Raw genomic sequence first — 24,560 nt, forward strand, 5'->3', positions numbered from 1 at the left:
AATTCTTTCTTTTGGTTGATTTGTTTTATATTTTTGTATTAATGGATGATGAAGAATGTTTCTTTTGTTTATTTCAATTAATCAAATAAAATTATATATATATATATATATATATGCAGGTTTTGGTGTCCTCGGGTGTCTTCCCGTGTAAAAGTTGGGGTGTCTAGGCGACGTTTCGACGAGGTCTCACTCGTCATCTTCAGGCTGGTGCTTTCGGCTTCTTGTTACTGGAACAGAGCGGGATCTCAATGTTTGAGTTCCTATAAATACTGTAGAGGGGGTGTGGTGTCTAGCCTCCAATGTTCTGGGCAGAGAGGAAGTTCCCAGGCTAGTGTGCCTTTTCTTCTTTTGTTCCTTAATTACTTGAGAGATACCTTGAGTGATTTCTTGAGTGATATCCTGAGTACCACTTAGGTGGGTCATTAGGTGTGGATTAGTTGCTAAAGTCTTTGTGTCTTGACCTCTTGAACTTTGTGAAGAGTTTTCCTGAGAAGATGGCTGTATTGCACTTAGTTGTGCTTTGGCTTGGCTTCGTGTATAGGGGCGAGCTGTGGTTTTGTGGCTTGTGTCAGCCAGATCTGTGTAGGGATTGCACTGACACCAGATCCAGAGGCACACAGAACGCCAACACCAATCAACCACACCAGACCCAAACCCAGACCCTCTCCACAGATGAATTACTGACACCATCCAGTAGCCAATCCATGGTGGCACCTCCGGATGCTGCACCCCCCTGCAATCCCTACACAGATCTGGCTGACACAAGCCACAAAACCACAGCTCGCCCCTATACACGAAGCCAAGCCAAAGCACAACTAAGTGCAATACAGCCATCTTCTCAGGAAAACTCTTCACAAAGTTCAAGAGGTCAAGACACAAAGACTTTAGCAACTAATCCACACCTAATGACCCACCTAAGTGGTACTCAGGATATCACTCAAGAAATCACTCAAGGTATCTCTCAAGTAATTAAGGAACAAAAGAAGAAAAGGCACACTAGCCTGGGAACTTCCTCTCTGCCCAGAACATTGGAGGCTAGACACCACACCCCCTCTACAGTATTTATAGGAACTCAAACATTGAGATCCCGCTCTGTTCCAGTAACAAGAAGCCGAAAGCACCAGCCTGAAGATGACGAGTGAGACCTCGTCGAAACGTCGCCTAGACACCCCAACTTTTACACGGGAAGACACCCGAGGACACCAAAACCTGCATTCCTGTACCCGTGAAAATCTACGAAAGCAAATATATATATATATATATATATATATATATATATATAGGAGAGTTCACAGCTGAAAACCTTCAGACTTAAAGCAGCTACAAAAATTATCAGTGTTCATTTTCTTAAGCTTCATGGTTTAGCAAGTGGTCCTCTATCCCATATGATCATTAAGACAAATGGCAGTAGGAACCGGAAGAAACTGTTCAGTAAGAGAAAGGCTAGAAAACAAGATGAGTGCCACCTTAATTCCAATGGCTAGTATGATAGTCCTGCTGCTTTGAGACAAATGAAATAACCAGCAGGTAGGGTAAATGTGTTAGTATCATTAAAAAAGTGAGTAATTAAACTCCATTCTAATTTGATTTGCCAGTTTGCTAAGCACTCTTTCCCTGAGTTATGAATAAGGTTAAGATCCAACAATCCTGTGCAATGCTTCCCAATTTGGTCATTAATTGCATTAGTTAATCCCCAAAGATGAGGTGGGGAGATAAAGTTAAGAAGTTATGTTTGGGTTATAGAGTTGGTTAAAGTACATAACACGCTGAACCCTAGTAGCTAAACCCACTAGTGGAAAATGGCTGCATGATCTACTGCCACCACAGAGTGCAAATTCAGTCATCGACATAGTCTTCATCTTTCTGAAATATCAGCCTGCACACATATGCAGGGCTCTGTAGACTATCCTGCACGGCTGCCTGTGTGCTCGGTTGCACAGCTACAGCTATGAATGCTGCCACTTTATCTCATTGTAAAAATGAGTAATAAGTATTTTCAAGTTCACCACCTTCAGCATTAAAAAAGCCTTAAGAAAACGGCTCTGTGCGTTAGTTTCCCACTTTGCCTTAAAAGTGACTTTTTCAAGCCAGTATCATTTGACTGATATTTTACTTCACTTCTTTACTGTATTAAAACTCTAACCATGTATGTGTTTCAATAGCAGCATCTGAGTACAGTCGTGAAATACAAATTAATCATTCCAGCCCCATTAAACACAAAACCGCTCTAGGACCATCTCAAGTGATCTGAAAGCATACAAAATACAAAACAACGACTCAACTGACAATTGCTTTGATGCAGAGATCAGAGCCACAGCCCACCAATTAGAAACCACTGTATTTCCAGCATGTGTCCCTGGTTCAGAAAAGGGCAAGCTATTAAATCTGTATACTTTGTCCTTTTGGTTGCACTATTCTCACCCAAATCACAGGAGGTGTTATTATATCTACCATTCCTTCTGCACCTCCACTTTGAACAACAATTTATGGAAAGGAGAATAAGTGATGGATTGGTTGCAGGTCCTCCAAAATACTCATTTGAATCATCTGGCTTTCCTCCTCAATGTATGTCATCCTTGTGCCAATCTTCTGTAGTTAGTCAGTAGTCTAACACTGTATAGTACTGGCAGAGTGATGCCACAGACAAAAATGACAAGGCATCACCTTCAGGTAAAGAATAAAAGGCTCCCCATCTTTAATTACTTTTACTCAAGTAATAAGGAGATTGTCTTTTAGTCACTGCAGTCCATTCCTAATTTGAGTACAAAAGCATCAGACTGATTACTGGACTACCTTATTTTTATATTATAAAAATATTAATAAAAACAATACCTACGTAAACAATGATCATTGAGCACTGTGTGCTGCTCTCTTATGAAGAGCCCAAATTACGGTTAGATTTGCAGAAAACAAGGGACAAGCTGTTTTAATCACCAGAGGACCTTGTCCCCTGATAGCTTCATATTCTTAAAGCACTGTACAACTTAAATTCAGATAATCTCACAGCGGAAACAAAACCATCCTTTCAAAAAGCATATTCTGGTGTATAATTATGCAATGATGAGTTTTAATTACATTAAATTCATATGCTGAGTTCTAGATTAAAATTGCAAAGGGTAAATTTAACCTTGGTTAATTCCACAGGAATAAATTGGTCTACAACAGGCAAAGAGTTAATATAGAGGGGAACACATGTAACATCCCACTTACACTGCTAAATCATTACATTCAGGAAGATACGGCAGCAAGATTTCTCTATAAACCGGGGGGATCTATCTACTATAGTTCAGTGCTTGGAGCCTAAGATCAAAAAAAGCTCATCTTCATTTAGTGACATTCACACAATTTTAGGGTAATACAAGCAACAACAAAAAGGTCACTGCTATTTAAGGGTTTGCAGTCTAAAATTTAAAGTGAAGTGAAGACAGAAAAAGGTGTGAGGGGAAGGGTAATAAGGGAAGGATGAGAGGAAATGCAATTCAATGTAATTAAGTTTCATTTCAGTGAGGGGATGTGGGAAACAAAGTTAGCGGCCAATGGCTTTGCAGTAAGGAAGCTTTGGGGGCAAGGACCAAAAAAACGAGAATTGGTAGAATTGTTTAAGAAATAAGATATGGAGCAGCTGAGGGCAGAATATCTGACTGAGCAAAGGCCTCAAATATAGCTTTATATTCAGCATACCAGATTAAATTGTCCAGCAGCATCTGACAAAGAGAACTGAAGCTTAAACCAGCTGTTTCATGATTCCATCTCAAGGTCTACCTCTATGACAACAAAAATCTAACAAAGCAGTTCTCAAGCTTCCCTCTTCCCACACATCACGGATCATTTGAGAATGGCTGGGGGTCTTCGTAGATCACTTAATGATTTTTGTTTTATAAATCAAAGCACATGCCTTACTAATACAGTAGAATCATTTATTATGTGTGGGTTTCAGATACGAAAATCAGATACAGTGGTACCTCTGGATGCGAACGGGATCCGTTCCGGAGCCCCGTCCGCATCCTGAAGCCAATGCAACCAGCGTGTGCGGGTTGCGATTCGCCGCTTCCGCGCATGCACCTGACGTCTTTTTGAGTGTCTGCACATGCGTGAGCAGCGAAACCCGGAAGTAACGCACAACCCGAAAATGCTTAACCTGAAGCTACTTCAGCCCAAGGTATGACTGTATAAACTAACCCTTGGAGCCACCCTACGGCTAGAGAGTAAAAGGAAGAGAGAAGTCCTAGTACTCCAAGCAAGCAAGACAGAGAGGTTAAAACAGGCATAGGCAAACTCTGCTTGCCAGATGTTTGGGGACTACAATTCCCATCATCCCTGACCACTGTTCCTGTTAGCTAGGGATCATGGGAGTTGTAGTCCCAAAACATCTGGAGGGCCAAGTTTGCCTATGACTGGGTTAAAAGCTCTTTCTTGCCTTGGATAACCCAAGTGGACCTGACGCAAAAAAGAGATTTTAAGCTCCTGCAAGGCTCTCTCGGCACATCAGCTCTGGAATCCTAAGGCTGATTTGTATGCCCAGAGCTGGCATACTGAGCAGGCCTTGCCCTGCAAGCAAGGTGTATCCCAATCATACCTGGAGCAAAAAGGGCTTTTGAGCTCTCCTCATTGTTTGGATTTAACTTGTGCAATTTTAACCAGCCTGCTTTCAACCTTGTATGGTTGAAATTGTGCAAGTTAAATGTAAGATGAGATCATACTATATTTCACAACCATAGTCTTGCCTTTCTAGAGCACCAGGCGTGCCTGCTTCTGTGATCAAAGTGTTCTATAACCTTTTCATGGACTACCTGAATGGAGTTCACACACCACAGTTTGAGAACCTCTCTAAGACATTCTATGGATGCTTTTCTTCCATTTCTTTCCTTTTAATGTGTGTTCCTCTGAGGGCTGCTTTAAATGTAACTTTTACCAAGTAGCAGAATAATCAGCACCTGCCATGCTATAAAAAGATCAATTGCTGTGAGAGAAGTTGAATTAAAACTGCAGTGTAAGGTGGATGGCTGGGTCAAAATGGGCCTATTCTGTGAATTAAAATGTTGGCTATTGTCTGTATTCCAAATTATTCTGCCCTCTCTCTTTGATGTATACCAAATGATTTTCAAGTTTAATTTCCTTTTGCCTTCCCCTTGCTCTGAGCAACCCTGTCAGACTCCAGTGAGTGTGCAATATGGGATAATTATGCTAACAAGATCTGTAAAATGTAATTACCTTTTCCCAGGACAACCTCTGTACTGACGTTCTAATAATGTACACTTACATAAAACTTAAAATGCAGCTGGAAGCTTTTAAACATAAGGGGCTGAGAAGTAATTCCAAATCAAGAAAAAAGGCGTCTCCAGCGTGACTCATGGCAGTAAAAGTTTACATTTTTGTTAATGCTCAAATGACCACTTGACAGAAATCCTGCTAACAATCACTGTGAGCAAACTGTTAGCAAAACAGCTATTTGAAAATGATCTGCATGCCTATATAAGATAGGAACACCACCCACCCTTGTTATCTGTTTTCATACACAGAAGAAATTGGTTTAGTTAAAAAGTCTTACTTTTCTTTTGCTACACCTGAATCTAGGTTAATAGTAGTAATAATTTATTATTTGTACCCCAGCCACTCTGGGCAGCTTCCAGCATATATAAAAACATAATGGTTATATTTCCACCAATTAATCTAATTTTTTTCTGGGTTATTAAAATGTCTGGCCAAACAAAACTCTAATAGGTATTCAAACTGAATTATTTTGATATAATGCAAAGGAGAAGTTATAGAAACCTACCTGAAGAGCTACAATAATTGCTACATGTTCATGTCAAAAAACTGATTGTGGATCTTCATGAACATCAACAGGTTTGGAAGAAATGAAGGGATTGGAAAGCAGCAGCTACTAAAGCTGTTTACCAGTCACGCCACAATAGTTCTACAAGTGTACAGGGTCAGGACAATGTCTGGTTTGTGATGCTGATATTTTGCACATTCACAAGCAAAATTTGGATGTAAGAGTTTTCATGATCTCTCTAGGACAATACTGTGTTTTAGAGAAAAGCTTACCATCAGGACCTTCAGAAAAGTCATTATGGGACAAACTGTAGGACCCACTGAACATTTCAAATAATTGGGCCAAATAACCTAATAAAGGATAATGAACACTGTGGGATGACTGAAATTAAATTAAATTAATCCTAAGGGTAGTGGTGAAGCAAAAAGGGGTAATATTATTGCATTCACATTTTTTAAAAAAACAACCAGTAATTTAATGTTGCTGATCCCTAATCTGAAATGTTATATCTTGTCCTTTTCTTCTCTATTCCTTCTACAATACAGAAATGCTGAAAAGAAGCAACATAATTGTAAGTTTGTGACTTTTTTGTTTCTAGAGAAGAAAGAAAACTGTTAATAGGAAGGAGGAAAGAAAATCTTTACATGCCAGCATCAATAACCAATATGAAAGCATTATTTACAATATAGAGGATGCACTTATGACAGCAATTAGAATAATTTCTACATATAAGAATTACAAGAGCTGCCGGCAGATTCCTATCACATTTGTCATAATTACCTTTCTAGGAAAACTGTTACCATATAAAGTGGCACCCATATAAATGTACCTAACTACTTCACCTCAAGGTGTCGTTTTAAAAAAAGACAGAGAAAATTAAGATTTTATAGTCTTTTACATCAATTTATTGATTACTTCACAAAACATTGTCTGGCAACTCAGTTTAAAGGCTTTCTTTTCTCTAACTCACAACTTTGCAATAAAGCAAAGATTTCAGTTGCATGTCTAGCTACTTGTTGTTTTTTTCTTAAGTTAATACTGAAGAAGCAAAAAGTACAATTTAATTTTAAAGGAAAAACAAAAGTACAATGCCTGGGTGTCAGAAGTATTCTGTAATATTCCACTGTATTAATTTTGCAGCGCAAAACACACAAAAAGGTTTGAGAAGAAATATTCCACCACCCACTATGCATGTCAGAGGACAAAACCCTTTGCAGGTTGAAGGCCTATCAACATTTGCAAGCAAATGTCATGGAAACGAAAGCTCTCTCCATGGTAACATCATCCCTGGAACAGCACCTAGCCACAACAACATCGAACATACTGTGACCTTGTCCCGGAGCATAACATGTTTTTTTTATTCTTCAAACTACTCACAATATTCAACGTGCCTGACAACTGTACAAATTTAATCCATTAAATTTCAAATATGCAAGTTTCAGTCTGAAGCTGAATATACACAAGAGGAAGCTGATGAGCTGTTATAAAAGACAAGCGTGAAGAAAACAAGGTGTTGACAAAAGTTATTTATCCTTGGTCCTTAAAGTATCAAAGCTTCAGTACATGTTTCAGCTCGACTCATAAAGTATACCACCTCTTACACAAGCAAAGTTCAGGGCTCTCTCTGTGGTGCAATACTATAGAGGGGTATGGAATATGGCAATGGGCACAAAATTCACTCCTGGGACTCTCAGCCCCAAACCCTCCCCCACTGTTTTAAAGCCAGTTTCTAGCTGCCATAGCTTTTAAATGTATGCTTGAAAGTATATGAACAAAGCTTGCTAAAATCTAAAAAATCAGAGAGATGATTCAACAGCATTTTCAGAGGTTGGCTTGAGGTGTGGGGGGGAGAGATCTCCAGCATTCATGTCCTTGCTACCATGACCAGAAAAGCCAGTGTTCTGCAAAATTATTATTATTTTGCAACCACAACTTCCTTCCAGGTTAAAAAAAACCTAATCTTTATTTTTAGTTTACATAATGTCTACATGTGACAGAATTCACATTTTGAAACTTGGGGTTGCCGCGGGACATGATTGCAATTTCTTTATACACATGGATCTAGCAAAGCGATTGTTCCAAAGTTATAAATATCACGGGGATGATGACTTGCTAGAGACTTGCATGTTGTCATCCACAACTTAATAAACTCTTACCTTTCAGGGCTTTTGAAACTACAGAGAACATTTGTTCAATATGTTTATTATCCTTCCTTCTTCAATAATAATAAAAATAACAATAATAAAACCTCAAGGCAGCTTGCACAAGAAATCCATATAGATGAACTAGCTCAATACGAAGATTAGAGCTCAGCTAATGATTTACTATAAATAATTTATGACAAGTTTAGCTCCCTTTCATTTGCAGAATATTCACAACCTGATCAGTCTGCCCAAACATGTTCTGAAATGTCTATGAATATTTTAGTTCTGAAATGATGGCAGGTTTTAAAAAGCCAAGTCTCTTGTGCTTTACATGACAAATCAACGAAACTGCACTGTATCGATTCTGGTCTGTAACTAGGTGCTCATGCACACACATGTAAGCCACTCTTTAGTGGTAAACACATGACGGGGAGCTGTGGGAATAAGCAAGCTAGCTCTGCCCCCTGCTTCCATTCTGTGCATAATGCCCACAAGTTGCAGGGCAATCTTCTCAAGTGGGGTTCTTCCTGCACTTGTAGAGGCTTCCTGCACATTTTAGAAACCCACCATCAATCAAAGCCTTAACCAGTCCACCCACAAGGATCATTTTCTGCAAATTACTGTGCTGCTACAGAATAGACAAGTACGAACCAACTTATATAGGGAACCCTTTGACCCATGTTTGCCTGCTTCTTCTAGCTTCCACCCAGAAAGACAAAACCATTGTCTACAGCCAAGTCCTACAATATAATCACATCTGTTCAGATCCTGCTCTGGAGGGTAGGACTCAAACCGAGGGCTTGAATTTACAAGAAAGGAGATTCCAACTAAACATCAGGAGGATCTTTCTAACAGTAAGAGCTGTTTGACAGTGGAACTTGCTTCCATGAAAGGTGATGGACTCTCCTTCCTTGGAGGTTTTTAAGCAGAGGCTGGATTATCATCTGTCATGCATGCTTTAGTTGAGATTCTTGCATTGCAGGGGGTTGGACTAGGTGACCCTTGGGTCTCTTCCAATTCTACAATTCTATAATTCTTTGATAAACCCCCCAGCAACCCAATTCCACTTGATCTCTTTCCTTTATTGTGGGATGTTCTTATCACTAGAAGCACTATAGCACAGAAAACTCAAAAAGTATTATCAGTGGCAGCAATAAAACATAAAATAGCATGTTTCTGGGAAACTAATGCCATCTGTAGACGTGCTGCTTCCTGAACAATGTTAAAAATGCTAATGATGTTCAAGTTGCTAATGATGTTCAAGTACCACTGAGAACCTTATTATAAAAGCAGAAAATATCTACCAAAGTTGTATGTCTAAAATGTCTCAAGTTATGGTACAAATATGCACCATGGGTGCTAATATTCAGTATATGGTGAGAAATAGAAGCTTGAATGTTTTCTCTTTATGTTTAAAATACATTTTTAGAAAATAGTTATTGGCAGGACTTCAATTTAGGTTTGATAGAAAAACCACTGTGAGACCCTGGATTCTAGGGGAGTCCCTGCTCCACAGGAACTGAGTATAAGATTGACTGGTAGCACATTTGTGTGTGTATTGGGAACATTTATAATATCCCAGTGCAATGTATAAGGTGCCTTACTCCCAACCAATAATAAAAATTGTCCCACTTATATAGTGTTTGCCTGTCTTCATTTTTTCTTTAAACAGCTCTTCATATAAAGGGGTCATACATATCTGCATAGGACATTATCAATTGACACTGATTGCAGGCAGTGGGTATTACAGTGATATCAATATTAAATAATAATAATGCAAGGACATCTACTTCTAATAATGGTAAGTAAAGCCAAATCTTAGCTTTGCATGCACAGTTTCTAATTAACATTATTGAAAAATCTCTTGCCAGCTCACATAATAGTTTTCTTAAAAATCATAAAGAACTAAGAAACACAGAGCACCAATTATACCCTAGGAGGTGGTTTAGGGGAAATTGCTTCTGTGGTGTAGCACAAAACATAACCTTTTGGAGCCATATAATAGATTATTAACCGGTACAATCTCAAGTGCACTTTTACAATGCGGCACACTGATGAATTTGCCCTGCTTCATTTGGTATGATGTACATAACTAATAAGTCATTATGGATTCCAGCTAGCTGAGACTGTTAAAGGGTATTATAAAATATTTGTGGCTTAAAGCTAACTTTACTCCTTTACTCCTTTAAATGTATTTAAAAGTGCTGTGAAAGATTTTCTACTCAAAAGTACAAAGAATTTGAAGGCATATTGAAATTTACTCACTTATTTCTGGATAATACAGCTAGTTTAATTTAATGAGATTTTGGTTAAAAAGAAAAATTAGGAAAATGCACCATTTTAAAGTTTGGGCTTTTAATGTATTTAAAAGAAATCCTAGATACTGAAACCCTAAAATAACCAAAGGTCAAAAAATGTATTTTGAAACTCGTTCCCGATTAACAACAACAACGAAAAAAACTTTCGTTACATTTCTAATTCATCTTTCTCTATATGGAGTCAGAAATCACTTTAGGAAAGCTTTTTAAATGAAAATAAGCTGTCTTCCCTTTTCAGAGGAAGTCAATAATGCTTCTATGCAGTAGGTAAATCAATTTTGCAGAGACTGCTTACTTAAATATCAAGTGGCCTCAAAAGCCCAAAAAGACATCCCACAGAAGGCTGTAATTTCCAAAGCAGCTAGCTTAAATCATTTTCCTTAAGAGTAAGCATTTTGAGTTTCTCTGACCAGTACCATTTAAAAAGAAGCAAAGATTTCTGAAGTATCGGTTTGAACAAAAAAAGGATAACACTTGCAAAAGGGGCATGTGAATGTGAATTTATAAATCTGCAGTATTGCTTAGATTGAAAAATGCTCCAATAGTAAAAACTACCACTAAATTGGTACAATTTTCCCTATAAGAAAGATTGTAGATTTATAAATAAGTTTGCATTCTCATTGCAGACATAGGCATTTTAAATGTCTACTCTCTCCAAACAAGTGGCAGAGAAAAGAGATGAGCAGAATAAAAGCAAAGGGTCTGAAAAAGAAAAGAGAAGAAGAAATAGAAAGGAAGTAACCTCTCATTTTCTGTCCCCACAGTGCATATTAATGTCAACTATGTGAACATTGCAAGCAGGATAGCTTTAAGCACTTCCCTCTGCTATAATCAAGGCACTTGGCATATTTTAAATGCTATCAGAAATATCTCTGTACACTGATAAGGCTATACAGTGGTACCTCTGGTTACGAACTTAATTCGTTTCGGAGGTCCGTTCTTAACCCGAAACCGTTCTTAACCTGAGGTGCGCTTTCAGTAATTGGGCCTTCCGCTGCCGCACAATTTCCGTTCTCATCCTGGGGCAAAGTTCACAACCCGAGGTAACTACTTCCGGGTTAGCGGAGTTTGTAACCCGAGGTACCACTGTATATAAAATAACAATACTGGGATGGTCAAACTGTAGTTCAGGGGTCACATGTGGTTCTTTGACCAATCTAATTGTAGCTCTTGAGCCAACAAGGTTGTCTGTGCATTTTGGAGTTCCTGGCATCCTCCCTGGCACACAAGGCATCCCCTGCCCTCCGCAACCACTTGGGCTGCAAGTGCCACTGGGGGTACAGGGGAAGTCTCAGGAATTCAGCAGACAGAAAAGGTAATTTAAGAGGCAGGCAGTGGGGGGGGGGGGTTATACTATACAGTGGAGAGGGATGAGAATACTGAAGTAGCATGGGGTGGGGGAGAGAAGCAGCTGTCTAAAAATGTGGAAAGGAGCAGAACGTCACTGGCTGCCAAAGACTGCCGGGGTAGTATGAACACCTTAGAAAGGGGAGAAATGAAAACAAGCCCAGGGAAGAGGAAAAAAGAGGAGTCTATCAAGGCCTGGAAAGGGGTAAGCAGTAGATCAGTGTAGCTCATGGTCTCCGTGCAGGAGTGAGGCCCAGTTTATGGGGCCTTCCCCAATTCATCCATCACCCATGATCTGCAGGCCACACCTAGAAAGGGGGATTATTACTCTGCTCTCTACAAGGGCTTTTCCAAGGGCATTAAGACATACAGGAGAGAATTAATCTGCACCTACCCTAGAACTTTCCCTTCCACCCATGGCATTAAGGAGGCGTTTGTCTCCCTCCTTCCAAGTTAAAAAACAACAACCCTTAATCTTTATTTGTAGCATTCAAAAAGGATCTTGTGTAACTATTTCTGCAGGAAATGAGCTGGACCCACCTCACCACCCTGCAGTAACATTTTCTAATTTGATTATGGAGTTTGCAGTAGCATCTAATCCTCTTCTTCTATTCATGCAAGAGTCTTGGGAAATGCCATTTATATACGTAAAGTAGCTTTAAGCATAATATTATCAAGATGTTTTTTAAAAAAGCAAGTATGAAGAAGAAAATCAAAATTTAAGCCAGAATTGAAGATATTGTATTCAATGTTAAAGGAGGCATAGCCCTGTGAAATGTATCATCACAATAAAGGAAGCAACTTGAAGTCCCACTATGATCAAATAACAAAAAAAAGAATTTTATCTGAATACCTTCCTGGATCACAGTTAAGGAGAAATAATCTAACCACGTTAAAATTAAGTAGACAACAAACCTGACTTTCTGCATTCATTAGAGTAGCTGGCCAAACTGAAATCAGCTGATAATATTGTATATCAATCTAAAAATGAATTAATGTTTAACTCCTGTGTAAAGGTTGTGCACATCTTGTGGCTCTCAAACTTTTGATGGTTGGCATCTGTGGCTCAAAAGGTCTGAGACTTTGGGCACAGTGGTAATCTATAGTTCACAAGATCATGTTGGCAATGTGGGCTCTTGTGTTTAGATGGATTTTGTACATGGGAAAGGATATAGACCAGAGAATAATACAACAGCACAAAATAACCCAATTTTCTATGGTGGATTTCCAAAGTTTTAAAGATTTGTACACTTGAAAAACAACATTTATACCTACAAGAATATCTAAAAACAGGATGAAAAAGATACACTAAGAGCCTTGTGTCTTCTAAAGTTTTAAACATCACATGATTAGCATTTGTAATCACTAATACATATTGATATAAAAAGATGGACAAGATGTTTCAAAACTGTCACTGAAAATCAAAGACAGATACAGCATCTTGAAATATATATGTGGGATGGGGGGTTTCCAAAAGACTAATTTTTCATTGGTTATATAAACACAGTGACCTAATATACCCATATATACCCACTATGTGTTACAACTTATGGAAAATAATATGAGAAATCTGGCTTCTATCTTTGGGCTACAGAGGTCAGACTGAATGCCAACAGTGCTCGAACACTACAAAAGGCTGTACAGTTATCATAAATCCAAATTAGGCTAACTCAAGGTGTCATATAGTTAAAATACTCTCTATTATTATTCTAGCTATAGCTAACACATTTAAAAAATGAAGCAGAAGGACAGCTCCATGCTACTATCTACTGTACAGTGCCTACTACAATAGAGAATCAACATTTTTCTCTTACAAATGTTCTTTGCAGCAAAGTCCATGAGATAAAAGAAAGAAACTACTTACTATTAACTTGTATGGAAACTGGGGTTTAACACCAAAGCTAATGACATAAATGTCAATTTTTTTATTCATGTTCTACACAGGTTTATGGGTGATAAACATGTCCTGTATTTAGCCTATTCAAGGTCACCACAATTTGAGGAAAGGAAAGTAGTATTACTACTGCTTCCTTTTCATATTTGTTCCATATAATTACCCTTTCTGTTGCTTTTCTGTATATTTAACTGCCAAGTCAATACGTATGCCATTCTTTATCCCATTAACAAGAATGTTTTTTTGCAGGAGAATTTCCACAATTCAGAAATAAAATAGTAAGCAAGATTTGTACATTTTCATTCAGTGCCAGCTTTTATTTTATCCTTTAAGATAATTTACTGAAACGCATTCAATCAAATATTGATAAAGATAGAAAAGTACAAGCAATGTGCTCAAATATTCATGGTCTTTGTATTAAGAAGTGCTTGCGGAAAACTAATAATTTGATACATTTTTTGTGAAGGTTTCAAGATAGACACAGGATACTGCATATCTAAGCCAACGGATTCTTCAGAAAGCCAAAAAGAATGGATTTTAGGGTCAAATAAATAAATATTTGCTTAAATATTTTACTGGCAGTGAATGATGAAATTCTCAACAGCACAAGTTGATGATGAAACCCCCCACCCCATATCGAAACTATTATACAGTGATTTAAAAAGTCAAAATCATGGCAACTTACTCCTACAGGCTGAAAAATTAGTCCATCCACTTCATGACTGACTTCTCTAGCAAAATTTCCCTCAAGAAGCTGTAAAAAAACATCAAAGAGTTATTTGGTTTTACAATAACAAGAATAGTAGCCATGCCAAAAAATAAGACATAGACATCTACATCAATGCAATAAAGCATTTACTGGAAAACACTGGTTTCCAGCATCTTCTACTCACTTCTCATTAAATAAACAAACAGGTAAGTTTAGAAGATAAGCAGAACAATGAAAGCCATGAACTACTGTAATTACTTTTTTTCTAAAGTTCGCACACTGATGATTGCACTGCAAGAAGACATACGGCCAATTCAGACTCAACAATCCTCCATAGATAAAGCACATCTTATTAGACATTGAACAAGCCTTGCAACCAAGTGCCCTGACCTCGCCTCCATGAGAGGCAGCCGCCAGTAGTCCTGGATGCTTCCAAGGAAAATGCATAGGAACCATTTTACAGATTAACTGTCCCTATATGGGTTGCATTATTCCCCCCACCCAATTTCACATGAATGATTGATGTGTCCAGACGTAATAGTAAACAGTGATTTACTATTAATAACTTCTCCCAGCCATGCCACTCATAGCACACTAATGTGGCCAATGTGTTCTCCTTTTTATAAGTCATCTTGCTTTTGAATATCCTTCCCAACACCACATTTTTTTTTTATTCCTGTTAGCTTGTGGAACTTGGAAGCTTTTATTTGTGAAGATTTTATTATGAAACCCACAAATATTTTGCGATAGAAGTCCGTTGAGATGAACATTTTGTTATTAGCGGTTTTATATGTCCTCAAAACAAGTCCCTGGAGACAAAAATTACTTCGCAGCAATCTGTGGGATGAACAGAACTCTTAAAACCTAGCCCTCATCTGAACTGAAGAATATTTCCATTTTTTAAAAAAACACACACCATAGACTACTGATCTTATTCTGCAAAAGACAAAAGGTGAACACCCATGGCAATGCTAAAAAAATACACTAAAAACTAACTTACTTTCCTCAAAGATTTTGAAAAAATACTAAAATGGCCTCACAAAGCATAATTGATTCAGTAGCTTGCTGATTTAAAGCATACATATACTACAAATACTTGCTGAATGAAATATAATTCACACTAAGGAATATGTCAGTTTGAACCACTGAGCTCAAATGAGCAGGGCTTAAATATACACTCTGTCTCCACCTATCTGAATTCTGAAAGTTTTATAGGGGATATACACATTTTCTAAAACTTTAAGGATGGTAGATTGAAGAGGATGAGGATGCTTTTCAGTGCATTTGAAGATGGGAGGCAAAACTAAACTGGCATCTGGCAATAGATTATAAAATAATCCTTGCAAAGATACATAAATGTGATACAATTTTTTGTTCCAGTGATTATGATATGGTATTTTAAATTAAATAAATAAATAAATAAATATAAGACAAAGATAAACCAGGCAATGATTATTGGGACATCTGGGGTGAGCCATAGGATTTGGTCAGCTTCCCCACCCCAACAGACCATTTTGACAGGTGGCTGGGTCCACCCACATGTACATCTCCTGACATCACCATGATGTCAGGTGGACCAACTTCAGCTATCCCAGCCAAGTTTCCAATTTTGTTACAGGTAACTCTTTGGTATTCAGAGATGGCCTGAGCATTAGACACCATTTTCCTTATGTGTGTTGCCTCTCTCTCATATTCAGTTCCTTAATTTACCAGTGAGTTCTGAGCAGCAGAGATAAAACGGCTGGAATACAGGTAGATGAAGACACCATGCACAACCAAATACAAGTAAGAGTTTTTCATACCTTAAAAGCAGGATAAAAATCTAACTTCAAACAAAAAAAAAAAACAAAGAACAGCAGCAGCAATTTAAAAAAATAAAACCCTGTTGTATTTCTCCAGCTAAGACAGACATAGAACGAAGCAACTGCAGCATTTCTAGCCTTTGTAACAAATCAGAGTGAAAAACGGCTGCATTCTCCACTACTTTTTGTCTTTTTTCTTGAGAGGAGGAAAAGCGAGATAGTACTCCTATTTCGACGACAAGACTGAAGCCCCTACCCCACGCTGCCCCTAGAGAGCTCCTTGCCGAGGTAAAATTTCAACTAGTGACTTGCCGGTCCACAGCCCCAACTTGCAATGTAATTACTGTCTCTGGCCAGTTTTTTCAACATGCTAGGTCAGGCTGGCTGTTGGAGAGAAGGAAAGTTCACTGTACAAAACTCTAAAGATAGCACAATGTTATTATCACTAACTATAAATTGCAACATAATTGTGTGGTTTTTTTCCTGAAAAAAAGGAAAACAGTATGAAACTGCTGCTCACTAATAGCATCAGCTCACTAATTACTATCCATGATTCATTAGAAGCATTCCAAACCTGATTAATGTCAGGTCAAGTTTAACATATGACGGGGTTTATTAGTAATGCTTTGCTATCCCACAGCTTGTCAGTCTTTCACAGCGAGCACCATCTGTTACATGTAGAAATAAGTCAGAACACTGGTAACTCTGACTTACTGCTAGTCACTAATGTATGCTTTCAAAGTTGTCCAGGACACTTAAACTAATAACATTTGACAGCATTAGAAAGCATGCCTGACATATGTTTGCTTGCTTTAAAGGCTATTCCTACTACTGCATCTTCTTTCATATAAATTGCATATGATTTCATATAACAATCATGAGAAATGAAACATGCCTGATCTTAGAAGCCTATGTTATTATTATTACTAACCATAAATGAATCACACTCAACATGTTCCAAGCAATTATAAAACATTGTATCAGAGCAGTGTTCAGTATACAGATCTGGTTTTCATAATCAACAAATAATCCTAAACTGTAGACCTGGATTTCCAGAATGATGAAACTGCAAATCTAGGAGCATTCCCCACTGTCTCTTTAGTCAGTGCCCTGAGGCAAAATGGTCTTTGCCCAAATGCACCCCTCCCAGATGGACCCCACAGCCTCTATATTTACATCTCAAAAAAGGTTCTCTCTCGTCCTTGATCTTATAAAGGGGGGAGTTATCAACTGCTCAACTGTTCTTCAGAAACTTTCAAAATAATTATCTTACAGAGCAATCCTAAATTTATCTACGTATGAGGAAGTCCCACCAATTTTACATTACGGTGTCCTCTCAGTTGGGTATATACAGAATTGTAGCCTAAACAATTGCAGCCTAAAGAGAATGGACACCTTTTTATCACCTATTTTTTAAATGGCACATCAGTTGAAATCCAGGCAACAGAAGTCACATGTTACATTGTCCCTGACAGCAAAAGGGATTAAGATTATGGGTACCTTGTTATATTTAACGCCTCCAAGAAATTATCCCCCATACATGTAGTGAGAATATATTAAAGTTTAAACTGAGTGCGCAGTCACATTATTAAATTCAGAGCGATAATTCAGTGCCTTGGTGTGTTATTCTTTTAAAAGGTAAAATTCTTCCATTAATTTCCCCAAGATGGTTTCAAGTGCTACTCAAATAAGAAAACCAAACATGTTTTGAGATGATTTTGCTGTAAGATGTTAGAGAACACTTAAAAAGGAAGTGAGATACTTAGGGCATAAAGCACCATTTCAAAGAAAATCTTTTTCGGAATTTCATTACTGTGTATTCCAAACGTATCAATCAGAATCAGACAATGGGCTTTTGCCCATTCACATTACAAGGACAAACAACAGTGAACCTCAGGCTCTTGCACTCTTCCCTCCTACTCTAGCACAGCTGCAAGGAAGAAGCTAGAAACTTCACTTCTGCTTCATATTAAATGCAAGTTTTCATGACATCCGGACCCAGACAAACTGTGGTTAAATTATGGCTTGGCTGGAACCAGCAAAGATGTCCCAGTTTATGCTGGGCCTTACAGAACTTACTGTATTGCTGGAGGAATTCTCCTGTGGGTTTACTCATGTTTGGTTGTTGCTTGCATCAGTAGCTGGCAGGATAAGTTAGGAGTGAGACATGGGAGACTCCTCTGCTGCAGTAGGGACAAAACTGGTAAGCTGCCAAATACTTGCGGTGTGGTTCATATAGCCTGGTTTCTTTGTGCCATTATGACTCTACCAGTAATGCCAAAATTCAAAGCAAGTTTTGAAAATAACCCACCAATTTCATATACTGTTTAAAAGCAACAAGAAAAAGGTGCATCTTAGCAGTCTGGAGGTGGTAAACATGCTAGTTTGGAGTAAGAATGCAATAATAATAATAATAATAATAATAATAATAATAATAATAATAATAGCGGCTCTGTTCATCGCCTATCCTGTACTATTCCTGGGTACAAGTCCAGCTTTGTTGATCTGCTTTTTCACTTCTTTAGTTGAGTATTGTAGTCTGAGGAATACATGATGTGAATTCTCAAGTTTGCGTTTCTGTCCAATGTCTCTGAGGAAATACAAATGCCGTTGTAAGGACTGGATGCAAACAATGGCTTTTGTGATATGCGCTGGGTAGAAGCTGGAAGCATGTAGGCATGTGTAGTGCTCAGCAAGGTTTCCATTTTCAGGTGGTGCTTGTCTGTCCATTATGTAGTTGCACAATAATGTCCACTAAATGAAATAGTTCAGAGACTGGGAAACCTTTTCAGCCTGAGCTTCTAGGCAACCTTCCAGGGGTGGCAGGCCAGTGGGGGGCAAGGCCAGAAGCAAAGGTGAGCAAGAAATGCTAATTTACTTGCATAGTCCTCTCTTCCTCCATCCAAGGAAACAAGAAACATTATCAAAGTTCAAGGGCACATTTTAGCCAGGCAAAAGCACTCGAGGAGAGTGCAAAGCAGGGCCAGTGAGGGATGTGGTATGGGGAGAAGTCAGACAGAGATGCCTAGAGGGCTGCATTCTGCCCTGAAGTCTAAGACTTCTGGTCTAGCTGGTGGTGGTGGGGTGAAACTTATTAAAATCCTGGTGGAACTTCTCAAATATCTCCTGTCCATATGCACAGATGATAAAGAAGTCATCAATACAGTGGTACCTCGGGTTACATACGCTTCCGGTTACATACGCTTCAGGTTACAGACTCTGCTAACCGAGAAATAGTGCTTCAGGTTAAGAACTTTGCTTCAGGATGAGAACAGAAATCGTGCTCCGGCAGCGCGGCAGAAGCAGGAGGCCCCATTAGCTAAAGTGGTGCTTCAGGTTAAGAACAGTTTCAGGTTAAGTACGGACCTCCGGAACGAATTAAGTACTTAACCCAAGGTACCACTGTATATCTTTAGCAGAGGAAACGCTTTTAGAGCCTGGAGGTGAGAAGCATTGATCTAAGTCAGCCCCATGGCATTGGCATGCTGTGGAGCCATACAAGTACCAGGGTCAGTGGATACATTTTCTCTCCAAAGAAAATGTGCAAAATGCAAAGTGGCAGAGTTTGGCAATTAGATGTGCTAATCACCAAATGGGATGATATTTCTGATTGCTTGTAGTTGTCATGTTTTGGTCCATCGCTGGATACTATGGAGGAGATAAGGCTGCTGACAATGTAAGGCTGATCAGAAATTTCAGGACCACAGATAGCTCCCAAGTTAGCAACTTGCTCCAATGAAGATTGAGTGCAGACCGGTGCCTTTTAAGTTTCTGTTTCTAGACTACTTCCTTCAGGCTCCATGCCCTTGTGGAGAACTTCAGCACCTTCAAGGGACAATCCTCTAGCAGCCCTCCTTTGTTCCACAGCCTCCCTCGTGGTATGCTCCGCTATGCTGCTGGACAAGTGAACTGCAATGGGAGGCATCTGGTTCCTCATGCACCCGTGGGGTCCAGAATCTGGCCCTGCAGGATCTAGTGGTCCAGGAGCTTCTTCTGGGTATTCCTGTCTAACAGACTCAGGTACTTAGTAACCAAGTAAAAGAAATATGACCAATAAAAGCCTTAAAAAGGTCTATTCAGATAAAATACAGGTCTTACAGATTCCAGCCCATTAAAAGAGGCCACAGATACCCAAAACACTTCAAATTAAAGGCCAGAAGTCTGGATATAGAGGGAAGTCCATGTTCCAAGTTTATTACACAAGAGAGATAACTAAATCCTTATTTGATACCAAGCAGATAATTAGTTACTTTGCATAATAACTGATAATTTGACTCAATACATAAAAGAATAAAAAGTATGTTGGCTTGACAATATTGGGTTGGTGAAGACATATACTTGTCTGAGCATGCTTAGCATTACCTCCCCTTATGGTTTTGTTCTATAGGCTACTTTTAAAATGAGGCTGCATTTTAAATTGTATTTTAACCTGTATTTTAAATTGGTTGGGGGTTTTTTGTTTTTGTTTTTTGCCATATTATGTTTTTACTGTAACTTTACTGGTGTTAGCCACCCTGAGCCCAGCTCTGGCTGGGGAGGGCGGGGTATAAATAAAAATCATTATTATTATTACTACATTATCCTAAAGACAACCCTGCTTCCCTTTCCTTTTATCAGGTAACTACGATGTGTGTTGGTTTTGCTTATATTACTCATTAATGAACCTTAAATAAAAATATAGGAATCTATTTCCAGCCTAGGTTAGCATCAATGGAACTTAGAAAGAGAAAGAACTCTAGGTCACAGCAACCCTATCCACTGCGGCAGAAGACAGAAAGGCCAGAGGACAGTTGGCCAGACTGCCGGGGGAAGCAGCAGAGGATGGAAGATGCATAGTGTGCACTGTTCAAAGGAAGAATGGACCAGGAGTGTGGACAGCTGTTAGGACAGGAAACAGAAGAGTAAACGGAGATGGGGGGGGGGAGAGCAGCCATTAGAAGACAACTAGGAAGAAACAACAGAAGTGGGGGCAGTTCACTGTGATACAAGACAACCATGTGTGGCTTGCCAACTTGGAAACATCCCTGCTCTGGCGTAGTTTATTTAGGCTTGGAAAGATTGCTGTTGGTGATGTTAATCATGATCCAATCAAAGCCATTTTTTCAACAGAAACTTGAAATCAAAACATCATTTTCGATGAAGCAGGAACTATGCAAAAGGAAAGGGTAGTGAAAGAATGCATTAAAGGATAGAGCAATGGAAAGACTTAAAAGCATAGCAGAACAGTATTGATTTTAATCCTAGTCGCATATTTTCTAGTTTTCTTGAGAGCAACTGCACAAAATAAAGGAGTAAGAAAAGCAGAAATATTGAAAAAGGGAAGGCAGAGAGAGGAGAGAAAACAGGAGAAGATGACAAATAGGGCAAAAAACAAGAAGGAACAGATGGAGCTGGAAGAAGGGCAGGGAGAATAATAATGCCAATTCTGGCAGGAAACAGAGGGCTGATAGGTGAGGTGATTCAGTCCTTCCTGAAGGCATGGAAAATGAAAACAAAACTGAAAATCAAACAAAGAAAAGGGGTCACAGTTTTGGCAAAAAAAATATATCACCAGATGGTGTCAATTGTTTCTCCACCTAAATATGGAGCTTGGAAGCATCCAGCAAATACTCACATTTCTCCAGATCTCTTCTCATGTAATTTTACTTCTATTCCCTATATGCTGCATTTTTCACTTTACACTGATGGATTGGAGTCCCCCAAAGTAGCCTTCCAACTTATATTAATTACAGTTAATTCAAAATGTATGAGACTGGAATTTCATCATTTAAAACCTCTCCCTACACTGTTAAGAGCTAGAGGACAGAACATTATTAAATATGGTACTATCTAAAGATAACAAAGACTTCAGAAAATGACAACTGTGCAAACATTAAACAAAGCAGGGAAAAACAGGAGGTGTACAGTTTCAGAATGTATACTTGCCTCAGGGTTTGAAGAAAGTACCATGCTGTTTTATGGTTTACTCTTAGAGACAGAGTTTACACTTCAATTTGTCTCGTGCTAGGACCAGCTGTCATGTTTTAAACACAAAATATTCTTAGAAACAACACATCATTGCTATACTGTATTGTGGAATTTGAAAAAAGTTGCATAGGTTGACTTAAATGTCATTATTTAACTTTCTGCACTACTCTTTTGCTCACTGTGATCTACAGTAATCCTCCATGGGATCATACCCCTGTAGGGTGCACAAGGAGACAAACCATCATGTGCCTATACTAGAAAGTCTTAATAAGTCTTTACAGTTTTTCATATTAGGTACTTGGTACCCTTTACCTTTAAGCCAGTATTATCCTTGAGAAAGAGTATTATTGACATTTCCCCTCTGTCATGATGGTAAAGAGTAAAGGGACCCCTGACCATTAGGTCCAGTTGTGACCGACCCTGGGGTTGCGGCGCTCATCTAGCTTTACAGGCCAAGGGAGCCGGAGTACAGCTTCCGGGTCATGTGGCCAGCATGACTAAGCCGCTTCTGGCAAACCAGAGCAGCGCACAGAAACACTGTTTACCTTCCCGCCAGAGCAGTACCTATTTATCTACTTGCACTTTGATGTGCTTTTGAACTGCCAGGTTGGCAGGAGTAGGGACCAAGCAATGGGAGCTCACCCTGTCACAGGAATTTGAACCGCCGACCTTCTGATCGGCAAGTCCTAGGCTCTGTGGTTTAACCCACAGCGCCACCCGGGTCCCATAATAGTGGCTTAATATTGCTATAAAAATGTATACAAAGAAATGTGAACCTTAAGTCTACTCATGCACGTCAACGATGGCTCACACATGTATGAACATCACATGATTTGACAGCTGAATATGTGAACAGATTCCTACGGAAAACATCAAATTTAAGGATATATTAAGTTCCATCTGTCGTGCCTTGCTATGTGAAAGTTCACTCACATATGCAAGTTACCAAATCATGTCATAAAGGTGCACTTGTGAACTAGTTTTCAGTTATCTCGCTTACAATATATAAGAACAGTAACCTACATCCAGGGTAGGCATGTTTTAAGCTTGCAGGATTTACTTTGTATTATTTTGCTAAACCTGGCAATATCATTATAATTAAAGAATTCTGAGCCCAGTAAATTGATTTTGAATACCAGAACTGAGGAGAGCCAAATCATCTAATGACAGCTCCCAATGCCTCATACAGATATTAAGTAGCATTGGAGACAAAATGGTGCCCTGCAGCACCCAATAGCAAAAGTGCGGTGCACCTCCCCACCCTATCCTCTCGATTCAACCATCTGGACCCATGGCAAAACAACACTGAAAGATCATGAAAGAGCAAGGCCATACGCCATCTGTGCTTGGCAACTCTTAAGCTTTCTCAAAATTTCAAGGTTTCAAGCAATCATTTACCTACAAAGACAGAATCTAAAGAACTCCCTCCCAACTGAGATCAGATGCTTGACAAAGAGCTTTCTATTTCCATAGGCATTGTTTTTGTTTTCCTTATTCATTTTATCCAGGGCATGCATTTTTTAATCTTACTGTACACTGCTTGGAAACTTCATTGTTAAGTTGTATATAAACTCTTGAAATAATTAAATAAAGATTGAGCTTCATTTCATATAATGGAAGTAGCCAAGCAACAAGTTTTCTCCCCCTTTCAGGGCTGCTAAAATGCTTATATTATGCATACACGTGTCCAGGAAGCCCAGATTTTCTAGCTAGATAAGATTACACCCTGGAAAATGTACAAGAGAAGTGTACGACTAGGGGAGTAAGAATGGGAGGGTACAGGAATGTCATCTAATGAGGGACTTGGGGTGCAAAAAAATGGAAGTGTTAGAGAAGATGTGATGAGGCAGGGTTTTTCAAGATTTGGCCCTGACAAGTCTAAAACTTTTGCAATTTAATGCAATTTAAATGATATTTGTGACCCCCAATGTTTGCATGCAACTCAACTTAGCAATAGTGGCTACCGCTGGCATTTCTTAGGATTACTTTATCCATAAATGTATCAATTTTCAAGAATTAATATTTTAGACGTTTAGAGAAAGCTTCACAAATTAGTTACCATAGTCAAAAAGAAGCACCTGTCTTTCTCACCCCACCGCAGTCACCCATTGCTAAAGTAACTCCTGACCACCAGAGAGGTATGTAATATTTTGGATAAACTGAAAGGCAAATGGCAAATTGCTTTTCTATGAGAATCACATAGGTGAGCTTTATGCAAAGTTTTCATTTGAAGAAATTAATTACATTGTAGCTTAAATTATTCCAGTAGTAATATCAGAAGCAATAAATAATTACACATTATTAAATTACTTTATTATTGTTAAGCACACGTTCCCCCTTTGTTCATAAAATTATCTCATATCTCAAGTGCCCCCTGAATTTATTTCATATATTAAGGACAAATATAATCCTCAGAATGAAATGGACTAATTATTTGATCCAAAATGAGTAGGTGGGTGCTTTCCACAGCCCTTTTGTTCTTATACAAAAAACCAGTTGTGACATGCCCAAACTTGCATCATCTTTCGGCCACTGTATGAAGAAATATTTGATTTTGAAAGAAAGAAACTTTTGGGTGGCAGGAGTTGCAAACATTCCTCCCT

At 38.7% G+C, this 24,560-nt stretch overlaps 1 protein-coding gene and 1 long non-coding RNA gene across 4 annotated transcripts in view; one reads left to right on the top strand and one right to left on the bottom strand.

Annotated features, from left to right (window-relative positions):
* LOC310840838 overlaps nucleotides 1-24,560 on the top strand; it is a 387,462-nt gene that overhangs the window by 148,665 nt on the left and 214,237 nt on the right. The gene's annotated exons all lie outside the window — the stretch shown is intronic.
* The window catches only part of RNGTT (RNA guanylyltransferase and 5'-phosphatase), a 117,062-nt gene that overhangs the window by 32,599 nt on the left and 59,903 nt on the right, over nucleotides 1-24,560 (bottom strand). For 2 of the 3 annotated variants that reach the window (XM_083730394.1, XM_083730395.1), the window contains exon 12: nucleotides 14,165-14,233. The exons of the other annotated variant lie outside the window; for it this stretch is intronic. In XM_083730394.1, coding sequence (XP_083586520.1) covers nucleotides 14,165-14,233 — 69 coding nt within the window. The remainder of the gene's footprint in view (nucleotides 1-14,164; nucleotides 14,234-24,560) is intronic. 3 annotated transcript variants of the gene reach the window in all.

Source organism: Podarcis gaigeae (genome assembly GCF_964106915.1).
Source record: "Podarcis gaigeae genome assembly, chromosome: 3".
Lineage (NCBI taxonomy): Eukaryota > Metazoa > Chordata > Lepidosauria > Squamata > Lacertidae > Podarcis > Podarcis gaigeae.